General features: G+C 38.6%; 1 protein-coding gene across 1 annotated transcript in view; it reads right to left on the reverse strand.

The window, feature by feature from the left end:
* LOC122791320 (intelectin-1a-like) overlaps positions 1–13,167 on the reverse strand; it is a 326,139-nt gene that overhangs the window by 71,031 nt on the left and 241,941 nt on the right. The window contains exon 7 of the mRNA XM_044059028.1: positions 6,793–6,896. Within this exon, the coding sequence (XP_043914963.1) occupies positions 6,793–6,896 (104 nt within the window). The remainder of the gene's footprint in view (positions 1–6,792; positions 6,897–13,167) is intronic.

Here is a 13,167-nt window from a genome sequence, read left to right on the forward strand (position 1 = left end):
ATATACTATCTCTTCTATTGTAAAAGTTATTACTTTATTAATAGATCAGTCATATGTCACAAAATGGAAAGATTATTGGGAGCTAATTAGTATACACTTCATGAAAATCTCCTTAACACATAAAAATATGATTGTAAATAACTCCATGTTATGGTTACTAAAGGAATTTTGTACTTCACCTATTACACCTAAAGATATGGTTTGTTACCCATTAAATATTATTATTAGTTATCGTAACTTTATATTCATGCACCCTAAGTATAGGGAATGGAATTTTATTGTATTTCCTATAATGTATACTCAGGGTATGATTTTGTCATCTACTTCTGAAGGAACTCATTTAGCTATAGATAATGATCTAAAGTACTGGTATCAGTTGATATCTGATAATAAAGTTAAAAATCTAGATTTCTTAAAACAAGAATTTGATCTAAGAGAAACTTGCTGGTTAGAGGTTCAGACCTTTAGACAACATCTCATTAATAAAATAGATTTAATGTCTATAACTGTTAAAGAATCTATTCCAACACTGATTGATTACTTGATATTAAATTTACAACATAAAGTTTCTGATAAAGGTAAACTTTCATACATACATAAAGTTATCAGACAAGAAACTTTTTACAGTGTAGATTCATACTGGAATTATTTCACTTCTATTAAAGGGGACCCACCAAATCAACAAGATAAACAATATATATTGGAATCTGCTTATAGAACTACGTCTTCCATTGTCTGGAGACTTTATACATGGAAATTTTTACATAGATCTTTTATACACCTTTGATGATGAATAAAATAAATAATAAAGATAATCTATGTAAGAGATGTAATGTAGAAATTAATGCTGACTGGGCTCATATGTTTTATGACTGTATAAAATTGAAAGAATACTGGAAGTCAATTAATGAATTTTTGCAGGCTCTTTTTACAGATAATTTCATTATTTCTAAATCTCTTATATTATTCAACACACCTGTACCTCAAAGTGTTAAAAAGGTTAAGCTTTCCTTGTTATGGTCTATTCTAGCAGTGGCTAGGAAAATAATAACTAGAAATTGGATTTCAGATACACCTCCTTCGTTCAATGGATTTAAAAATGTTATGAATATAGTGTGCCATATGGAAATAAACACAATTAGGACTAGAACAAACAGAAAAACATCTTATTTTATTGTATGGGATAATTTACAAAATTTGTTAAAAAAATTTTAATTTCAATAGCATGGTATTTTAGTTTAATTAATTGATCTGATTGTAGTGGATGTCTTTGTAAATACTTTAGTTGTTTTGTTGAATATTATAATAATACCTATTTTTAATTACTTGTATAAAATTGTTATGATATTTCTCTTATATGTTAAAACAATAAACCTGTTTTGAAAAAAAAACTGGTTTATTGAAAACTGCCAACCATAACAAAATAAGGGTTATGCTGCTAAATGCTGGGAGCTTAACCAAAGACTGCACACCCTGGAAGCACTTCTGTCACTGGAAGAAATAGACGTCTGTGCAGTCACAGAAACCTGGTTCAAGGCCTCATAGAGTGTCCCAGCCTTGCAACCCTACAATGCCTTCCACACCTTCAGACCACAAAACAAATGTGAAAACCAAAGGAGGTGGTGTTTCTATCTATATTAGAGATAAGTTCACCTCCTAACTAGTTAGATTGGACAACTCCATGGAGTTAATCCAAGTTCAGATTACTGTGGGTAAGATCCCCATTCAGGTCATAGCTAGTTATAGATAGCCCTCCATGGATCATGATGCACATGAGGCCTACTTGACCAAACTGGAGTCAATCCAAATATTGCCAAACACTCTGATTATGGGGGATTTCAATTATCCAACCATCAACTGGGAACCTACTCTAGGCCTAACTCACTAGTGCAAAAGTTCTTTGACTTTGTTAACTCAAGTGCCCTGGAACAAATTGTTCAAACATCAACAAGAGGAACAAACATATTAGATCTGGCCCTCACTAACATGACAAACACATGCACTACTGCAGCTGTCGGACACTCATTTGTTAAATCTGACCACAATGCAGGCACCTTTGAACTGACACTAACACCAGAATTCCCAGAGGGCATAGTCAGATTAAAAATCTTCAACAAAACAAACTATACCCTCCTAGGGGAAGGTATAAATGCATTCCAAGCCCCACCCACGGCGGGAAGTGATAACTACACCAAAGCTTACACTAACACCTTGTGCAATAACTTATATAAGTGTATAGAATTGGCTGTTCCAGAGAGAATTAAAGCCAGAACTCCAAGGAAAAAAAGTCACCCTGGTGGACATCCAGCTTCTACAAACTTTACAGCAAACACAACGTTGCTGTCTAAGAATCTAAGGTGAGGCCCTAATAATGGAAAAGCACCCTTCTCAGCCTCAACAGGCAAATAAGACATGTCAAATCCTCTAAGGGTAACTTTGAGAAAAACTTAGCAATCACAGCCAAGGATAATCATGAGGCCTGTTACAGCTATATACATAGCTGAAAAGGTAGGGCCCAAGCACGTGCCAAACTAGTGACTAATGGTATCACACACTGATCATGCAGAGATAGCAAACCGGCTAGTGGACAGATATGGCAAAAATTTCACTTCTTTATCCCCTCCAAACTTATCACAAACCTGGCTCACAACTCCCCTCCCCCACCCTAAATGTCCAAAAAGCAGGTCATTAAAGCCTTGTCTAAGGCAAAAAAATACAGATTCTGTAGGTCCAGATTGCATCCCAGGCTGTCTTCTAAACAATCTAAGACATGAACTAGCATCACCATTAAGTACCCTGTTCAGTCACAACTTAACCTCTAGCTTTGTTCCTGCAGAATGGAGAACAGCAACAGTTATTCCCCTCCACAAAGGTGGCTTAGAAACAGACCCAGGGAATTATAGACCCATAAGTTTGACCAGTCTCATCTGTAAAGCCATGGAATGTGTCATCATGGACCTCATAAGTAAAGACATAGGTGACCTCTAAACCTTGGATCTGATCCAATTAGCTTCATCAAGGGCAGATTCTGCCTGTTAAACCTGGTGGATTTCTTCAAAAATGTGACCAAGGCAAATCGGTGCAGGCCTGTGGCTGACCAAGTTTGTGGATGACTGCAAACTGAGTGCAATTACTGAATCTCCAAATGATGTCAGTATACTTCAGGAGGGTCTTATGCAGACCAATGACTGGTGGACTTAGTCATAGTCTCAGACTGAATGCAAAGAAATGCATCATCATTCCCTTCTGTAAAAACAATGCCCCTTCACACTATCAAATTAATGATCCCCTATGTACCTACGAAGTGGTAAAAGATCTGGGATCACAAGTAGACCATGATCTTAACTTTGACCACCATGCGTCTACTGTAGTAATGAAGGCTTTCTACATGGCACACTTGACTAGCAAAGGCATTGCCTCTAGAGCAAAGGAGGTTATAACCCATCTATACCCGTAACTAATCAGGTCCATAATTGAGTATACTGCCCCTTTCAGCATGTACCATACAAAGCACCTGCAGCAATTGGAGAGACCTCAGAGGTTTCTAACATAGAAGATCAAGGGACTCCAGCACATGCCTTACACAGACCGACTAAAGTCCCTGTCACTATACTCAGTATCACATAGCCTTCTTAGGGGAGATTTATGCCTGGCCTACAGAGAAATCTCTGACCAAAACCTAATGAATTTGCTGCACATCCGTAAATCAAACGGGACTAGAGCAACCCATTCCAGGGAACTATATATGCCCTGCGATTTGAATAGGATGTGCTGGAGGGACACATTTGTCTCCCAGTGACTGATGCGTCTTTGGGATAGGCTGCCATTTCCTACGAAGCACAGCACCTCTGTGACACTGTTAAAAAGGAACCTGGCAAGTGGATGGGTCACCATAACTTCTTACCAGGGATAGTGCCCACAACCCTCCTGGACATGGGCAGTCATTAATAAATACAATCCTGGGTATTGGCTAGAGTATCCATGGTATTACATTGGGATGAAACAGCTAGACTTGAAATGACCTCTGGGTCTATAGCCTAATAACTTCTTATGATCCTATGAACAGGAAAGGACTTTGTTGGAAATGTCTCCTTTGAAGTGTTTATTGTTTGCTTTTCTTCTGTTGACTATTTGTGTTCTCACCCATATTCTCTGCCTCTATCTAATGTTTTCTCTTTGCTAGTTCATTTTTTGAATATGGATAGTCTGTGCAGTTTTATAAATCAAGTGGCTGGAAGATACAATGTAGTGCAGGATACAATAATTTGAAATGAAGTTTCATTTCTCTGCAGTCTTATGGAAGGAAGAAAAGCATTTCTGTTTGTGTTTGTGATGAAAATTTATTTTCAGTATAAACCCTTTTATCTCCAGCCTTTAAGATTGCTCCCTTCATCTGCAAAATTGAAAGAATCTCCTCCTTTAGTTGATATGTCTGCAGTTTAATCAGCATAAATCTCAGCTCCTTTCTCATTCTCAAATTAGAAATATTTACCATATTAGCTCTTTCTATTTTAATATCAATAGAAATTCTAGGGCATATACTGAGGTATTTTATTCATGAAGTCTTTAAAATCTTCCTTTTTTGTTTGTTCTGGTATAGATGTAAACCTCAGGTTGTCTCTGTGACCTATCTTCAAGTTTGGCCAGGTTTTGTGCTGTTTGTTCATATTTTAATTACTGTTCTACCATGGATTTCATCTTCTTTTCAGCAGATTGCATATCTACTATTTCCTCTGAACACCCATTAAAATCTTCCTGTAGTCTTCTGTTATTTGTCTTTTTTTATTCCAACAGGGACCTTCTTATTATGAAAATCTCAATATGCATTTGGTTAATCCTTTTCTATAGGGACTACAGAGATTTTTACTTCTGCTCTCAGTGCCATCTGTTTTTACCAGATCTGATCCATCACACTTCTTTGATTGTAATAAAAATGCAGTAAATCCAGAAGCTCACAGTAATTGCAGTGAAGTATGCATCCCTGTCATGGGTGGCTGTGTTCTGCACCCTGGTGTTTATAAATAGTAACTCTGACATCACTGTTTATAAATACTAATTCTGACATCAGAGTAAGACGCATACTCATAAATATGTCAACCTTAGACTTTGTATATATTTTCATATTTGCACTTAAAAAATCTTGTTTTACAAGGATCACAATTACAGTTGTCAGAATTTCAACCGAAACTCAGTGTCGCCATAACACTACCTATTTTACAAATGTCCACCATCAGCCCACACTCTCACTGAACACTGGCACAGGGAACATATGTATGTCCATCCATCCACCCACAACCCCTTTTTCAAATTCAGACATTTGGTAGGGGTGTCACTTTAACTGTGACAATCTATTGCCAAGGTTTACACCACCTGGTTGTTAGCTCTGCCATGGCATTTCTTCCACACCACATACTCACATCTATGGCCAATTCAGAGTGCCCAAGTCAGATGTGTGTACCATTCTTTAATTACTTCACATATACATACTCACATCTATGACCAACTCAGAGTCCCCAAGCCAGATGCGTGTACCATTCTTTAATTACTTCACATATACATACTCACACCTATGACCAATTCAGAGTGTCCAAGTCAGATGCGTGTACCATTCTTTAATTACTTCACATATACATACTCACATATATGGCCAATTCAGAGTGCCCAAGTCAGATGTGTGTACCATTCTTTAATTACTTCACATATACATACTCACACCTATGACCAACTCAGAGTCCCCAAGTCAGATGCGTGTACCATTCTTTAATTACTTCACATATACATACTCACATCTATGACCAACTCAGAGTGCCCAAGTCAGATGCGTGTACCATTCTTTAATTACTTCACATATACATACTCACATCTATAGCCAACTCAGAGTGCCCAAGCCAGATGCGTGTACCATTCTTTAATTACTTCACATATACATACTCACATCTATGACCAACTCAGAGTGCCCAAGCCATATGCATGTGCCATTCTTTAATTACTTCACATATACATACTCACACCTATGACCAACTCAGAGTGCCCAAGTCAGATGCGTGTACCATTCTTTAATTACTTCACATATTACTGGTTCCCAGCTCTTGCCTCAGGATGTCTACATGAATCTGTTTGGCTGCTGATTTACATGGCAGAGACAGTATTAGCGACCCCCCCCCCCTTCATTGATCACCCTAAAAGTGGCGAGGGTGGATAAAGGCAGTTATGGTTGTGCTGTCGCTGTAGATATTGGATCATCGGGTATCTGTATTGTAACTAACAAATACAATGTTGCAGCTGTCACAAGGTGTTTTCAAGTCCTAACCCTGAGTTGTTGTAATTGAAAGTGAAAATGTGGTCCTCAGTTGTTTTGAAATTCAATTGCTGGCTTCACTCATGCACTAGACAACCATGATATTGTTACTGCTATAAGTGAGCTCTTTGATTATAAATTCATAATGTCCCTTTTCCAGTGGTCAGACCTTAAAGGTGACTGAACACACTGACTCACAAATATTATGACTTGATTGCCTATTGCCTGTGCAGTAATAAAGGTTAATGAAACTATCATTCTTACATTAGGATATCAAATCATAGGAAATCACGACTCTAAGAAATAAGCATGTTCAAAATAGTCTGCCTAATTTGTATGGGCAGCTTGTTAATTAGTCACTAAAAATCATGTAAGTAATATGATCACTAGATCTGGTTTTACATTTGCATTCATCATCATTTAAAGAAGAAAGATGGGAGGTGTACTGTAGGATATCCTAGCCACCTTATTCAGTCATCTCACATAGTACTTACATGCTCTGTGTTACACAGATTTACTTTGATCCCAGAACAAATTGCCATTGCAGCCTTCTCATTGTTGAAAACACGAAAATGGATAAAACCAGGAGTGAACTCATCTAAAAGGAAATAATATCAAGAATTTCAGCAAACCAAGAGAATGGTAATTTTTTTTGTCATTAATGGAAGTTTTACTAAACAAGCGAGACACAAAATGGAAATATTCAAATGATTGCCATTCTTGACACAGGAGATACTTTAACAACATCTTTTTCTAATGCACAACACAGCTGCAAAATAAAAAAATAAAATAAACAAACAAATAAATAAATAAATAAATAAATAAATAAATAACTTTGTACAAAGCTTCTGCTTGGCTTTTGAAAAAAATGTATTGAACACTTTTCTACATTTAGATAAATAGAATGTTTAATTCAATTCAGCTTGTTTAATGTTTGCCATCAACTCTAATTAGTTATCTATGTGACAACAACAGATACCACCGATGTTACAGAATCATCATTAAAAACAGATATTGGCTAGCATTCATGAAAGTCCATGTAGGCTCTGTGTAGAGCCTACGCAGAGGGTTTTCATGCTACCTGTAGCACTGTATAGAGTGCACAATCCCTGCATTATTAATGGGTTTTGTGCACTCTTCACAGTGTGAGCAGCTAGTTCATGTGCTGACATGAACAAGCTTTCACCTGCTTACACAGAACAAATTTCCTTATAAGCAGTGAAGTGTGTGTAGATGGAAGCTACATTGGTAAACCATTAATTGAAATGTTTACCAAAGCTAGTTATGTTTGCTGAGTTACTGTTAATGTAGAAATAAATATTATGTACCATAAATGTATGAAAATCTAATAAATGTAACTTTTTTCCCATTTAAATTTTAGTTTGTGTGGTGTGCTGTGACAGGCAGCGGCGGTAAATCTTGCAAAGTGAGGATAATCCAAATATCTATTTAAAATAATTGTATTGTATTTTTTTCACTTTATATGTGATGTTTAAGCATAGCTGAGCAGGTTGGCCCACCACAGCGCATTTCTCAGCAGTGCTTAAATATCTGTGAAGATCTATGTAGAAATGTATAGCTGCAAATTTGAATGCTGAGTTAGCTTAGTGGTTAGAGTTTTGGCTTTGTGTGCAGTAGGTGCATAGTTCAAATACCAATACAGACCATTCAGCTTTTACATCGGAAAGCATTTATATATTAATGTTAATTTTATTTACTGATGTAGTTATTGACATTTGCAATGAACATGTGCCAGACATCTAAAAATAGAAACTGAATGCTTTTAAAGTTTGTTGAAAAGGTCAAGTTTAAGCATAGCTGAGCAGGTTGGCACAGCACGGCATGATGCTCAGCAATGCTTAAATGAAAATAAAGAGGTATGTACAGCAGTTTAACAGCAGATCATCACTGGTTGAATGGTTAGGGCACTGGAACTTTTACATTAGGTGCAAGAGTCGAATCCTAACCATTCGGCTTTTTACACGTGATAGGGAAATGTTGTAAATGTTTTTTATTTGTTTTGTATACATTGAAATATGTTACATGTGGTGGTCCAGCTTGACCAGAAGCCTATTTGCAGTGGAGACCCAAGTATAAAAGCTACAGTTACACATAAGTGTCCAATGCATTAAAGTTGCAGGACCAGATAACGTAGTGAAATTCATACGTTTAGGAGATATAATAAACTAGTGTCACTGGATATATGATGTGAAATCCTCCATGTAAACACAAGTGTCCCATACAGTACAGTACAGTCACACCCCAAAGTAAAGTAACCAAACCGCATAGGGAACATCATGTAACGTACAATATATACACTTAATAATATGTCAGTAAGAACTAATGTCCAATTCATTCATTTTCTTTAAATGAAAACAGCAATGCTTAGCAGTGCTTAGCTCTGCTTACCCAGTTTGAGCATTGCTAAGAAGTATAATTGTAAGCAGCATTCAACCCAGCTAAGCGGATTTATGCACTGCTAAGCACTGCTCAGCATCTGCCCCTTTATGCAATGCTCAACTCAGTTTAGCATGTTTGAGCACTGCTGAGCTGTGCCCAGCATTTTCAGAAATGGTCCAATGATGGCAAATGGTGGGAATATGGCCTTATTTAAACCACCCAGGTGGGAATACAGCCATAACCTGTTGTAGTTTGATCACTGCAGGAGCTATGTTTGGAGTTGGAGAGGGAGAGTGCTTTTGCGTGCAGCGCTGGGGCATTTTGGAGTCCAGGGTCATGGCTGGGCTCCTTGTGCAACACCATGATGACAGACTGCTGCAGGAACAGTACCAGGGCTCCCAATACAAATGTGACAACCTGGGACCATCTGGCATGCAATCTCACCAGTGACACTGGAATCCCCCAATCTGGTGGGCAGGTACGACATCACTATGTTGACCTAAAGAGGAGAAAGGAGGTGCTCTTGGCACTATGGATCCAAGATGCTGAAGACAGCAATGCCCCAGTAGTTTGTAAGTATTTCACCCATAGCTGTACCAAATTCTAGCCTGAGTATGTGATAGACAGGTATGCATAATGGTTCTTTTCCCCCTACAGCTGCAGAGGTGAGAGCTAGCAATGTGGAAGCCCATGTGGACAGACTGGTGAGGCTGCACCGAAAGTCTGGGGAGTACAGATCTATCTTGTAGTATATAGTGCAATAAATAAGAAGGAGTCCATTGTTTACTGCCAGTAGGTATAGTGTATTCTGAGTGTACTGAATAAATAAAGTTTATCAGCCCAATATTGATCTACAGGATATGCAGTACTACTGAATGTAGAATCTCAACTGTAATAAAGCACTGTGTCATGCTACTCAAATAAAGATGTATACCAAAAACTGTTGTGTTTAATCGGGTGTGTTGTTGAAGAAATAGTATGTCTACAGGTGTTTCACAGCAAATATGGCTTTGCCAGCATGCATTGACTGAGGTTGTTTTGATAACCAGCTGTTATGCAAAACTGTAGATTGTGGAGCTGTAAAACAAGATATAAATTAAATATGAATTATGTCCTGCACTAAGATCTGAACCTTGAATAGTAATGTGTAATGTATTATAGTGTGTCCCCTGCAGCATTGCCTTGTGTTAACCTTTGCATTCCAGATCTTATTATTTCAAAGGATTAATACACAGTACACTATCTGTCATGCATGAATCTCAGGCATGTATGTTCAACTGTCACTTCAGTCTTTGGTGACACTACATTTAGATTAAAAGGTCAGACTGCCTACCCAAGAGGGTATTAGGCAAAATTCAGTCAAGCAAGACAGCAGTTCCCTAGTAGCTCAGTGCAATGAGAAATAGCTCTGTTGCTCATTTATGCACACCCAGACCATGGTTTGAATCCAGGGAGTGGAACTAAGATGTGTGAATATTTACACTCAAGTAATCTTGAATATTTGTAGAAGCAGTCCTGTAATGTTAACAGATATGTTCTCCACGTCTTACAGGTAAAGAAATGTTTGTAGTAGCTGTATGAAGGGTATACTAATAAACCATGTACAACTGTTCCACTGTCCAACCCCATGGCTGAAAAATGACAGCAGGCTAGCTACATACACCATGCACTCTTCCCGGTACATGTCCCTCAAGTTTCACAATGTCATGGCTAGTGGTCACTGCTGCCAATAATCTTGGAGATGAATATGAATCCAGGTGAAGTATGCCAGTAGCACACTCACACAATATCAGTGCAAGGTACACCTTCTTTGTCATATATGTAATTCTGATATGTACGAGTCCCTTCTAGTCATGTACCCAGAGTTGTCACAGTTTACCCCATACCATTCCAGGATGACAGTTTAACAATTATGTATGTACTACAGAAGCTATGGACCATAGGTAGATGTAGTATGATGGCAGGCCTGTAGAGTATTGAACAGTACTGTTGTGAAAAATAGAAGCCTATACAGTTGTTAATAGACTTTATTCTCTCCTCCCACCCCTTATCTGCATCAGTAATTATTATTCATATACTACGGGTATGTTTTTCTCAAAACGTAATGTTGGGACTTGTGTTCTGTTATTGTTCATATATTTAATTGGTTGCATATTAACATACCTTGTTCAAATACCATTGTTGGTGGCCTGTTGCTGTAAATGTAACTGGCATGGCATTACAATGCTTACTGTTATCCCATTTATGCATGTGTTCTATTTGCTGTGGAGTTGTTTTACTACTATTGTTCTGGGTTAATTGGAACACACAAGCATGCTGTTATAACTAATTTTGAAATGTTTTGTTCATGACTAACGAATACATTTTGAAAAACCTCAGCACCATAGCACATTTGGGAAGGCAGATCCCAGTGAATCTGCCTGTCCAGCATCATCTGGCCGTGGCACTGAGCCCCAGCACATTTTGGACCCAACCCAGAACTGCCTCCTCCACTGGTCCTGCATCACCCTTGGGTGGCACCGCCTCAGGAGAAGGGCCCCATCCCCCCCGGGCATGGGCATGGGCACAGAGAGGAATCCATCACCTACAGAAGGTTCTGTGGTATGGAGCACAGGGTCATCCAGACAGAGTTGGATGGACTCCTGAGCCATATCAAGGGCAGACTGGTGCACCTCAAGGGGCAGCTTGCCCCTGTTATTCAGGCCCTAGCACAGCCATTTATGGCACCTCAATCCCAATCTTTTCATGTGGGGGCTGATAGGCCTCTGATTTCCAACCACACTCCCCATCCAAGGTGTTCAACCCCTCATGTGTCATACATTGCCCCTGTCGGCTGTCTTGTCTGCCTTGTCTGCCTTGTCTGTCTGAAAAAGCAACCTCTCCTACCCACTTACCTCTGCAAATGTACCTACAACCTTTTCCAACATTCCACTCTCACCTTAAAAAAAGGGGGCATCTGTCCCCCCCAAAAAACAAGTCCCATACATAGCTCTCCATTTTGTCCCCAAGTACACTTATGTCAGTCAATTTACCCCTGAATTACTCAAGCAATATATGTCACCCACACCCATCCCTGTGTGGTGTGAGGCTCTAAATTCCAAATTGTACACATCATTCACAGCTGTTGCTGCAGAAGAAATGAGAGCTATGGTCCTTTCCTACACCCATCCTGTACATCTGTAGCTGCCTTTCACATTGTTTTTCCCCCTGCATGCCCCCATTTTACCACTTTCCTGTCACCCTTATTTTCGTTTTTTAAAATTAGCTTGGGTTTAAGTGGGAGTAAGCAGTGCTAAGCAGAGCCAAATGAGACTAATCACCTCTTGGCATCACTTAGCATTGTGCAAACCCGCTAAAACTTATTTAATCACTCTGTCTCAATCAGTCCCTGTTTTGCCCAGCAGCAAAGTAGCTACCCTTGGCAGATTTTGATCCGAGGACCCTGTGCCATACAGTCAGAGCAATGTACCACTCCACCATATGAGCTGTGGGAATTTTGCAATGCTTTTTATAAACATATCATGCATTACAGTCATTTAATATTAGGGAAAAAAAACATAGTACTACCAACTCTCAAACCCAGGACCCTGTGCACTATGGTTAGAGGAACATACCTCTACACCATAAGAGCTGTGGGAATTTCTGATGCTTTTTCAAACATATGCATTACAATCATTTAGGAGTAGGGAAAACAGATATTACTGCCATCTCTTGAATCCAGGACTTTCTACACTAGAGTCAGAGCAAATCAACTCTGGGAATTTATTGATGGACATACCTCTCAACCTCTTAGTGCAAGAAACTGGATGGACACTGACAAAATGGGGGACAGATGCCCAACAATAGGTACATATTTTACATATGGCAGTTATTATATAAGTTATTTGCCAGAAAACAACAAATATTCTGAGGAACAGACCAAAAATATGAGCACAAACTCCAGACATTCTGTGAAAATATGTACAGTTTTCAGTATGCTGATGCATTTGTAAAGTTATCAGGCAGGACAGGGATATACCTTTAGGACAAAAAAACATCACTGTCAAATTATGAACACAGAACCATTTGAAATGCGGTCAGGGCAACATACTAGTAGGACAACTGACCTCTTGAGTAAAGCAATTGAGTTATATGAACACATCCTAGTCACATAGTACTCTGACATATAGTGGCCAAAATCACTGTGTACTTGGGTCTCTGACACAGACACAGAATCAATGCGCAGAACAATAAATGCTGCAAGTGTCACATGTGACCGTACAGATTTCCACAAAATGTCCAGGGTTATGGCACATATTTATGGTCTGTTCCTCATAACATTTATGGTATTCTGCTAAATCACTGGGATGATATCAGGATGGAGGTCACTAAATAGTAATACATATTTGAGTGTCAGACTTCAAATCCCTCAGAAACTGAATGTCAAAATAAACCCTGTTACTCTAGCAATTTTCAAAGGTTATGACATC

The sequence above is a fragment of the Protopterus annectens genome, chromosome 17.part0 (genome assembly GCF_019279795.1).
Source record: "Protopterus annectens isolate FY-2018-M chromosome 17.part0, PAN1.0, whole genome shotgun sequence".
NCBI classification, from domain to species: domain Eukaryota; kingdom Metazoa; phylum Chordata; order Ceratodontiformes; family Protopteridae; genus Protopterus; species Protopterus annectens.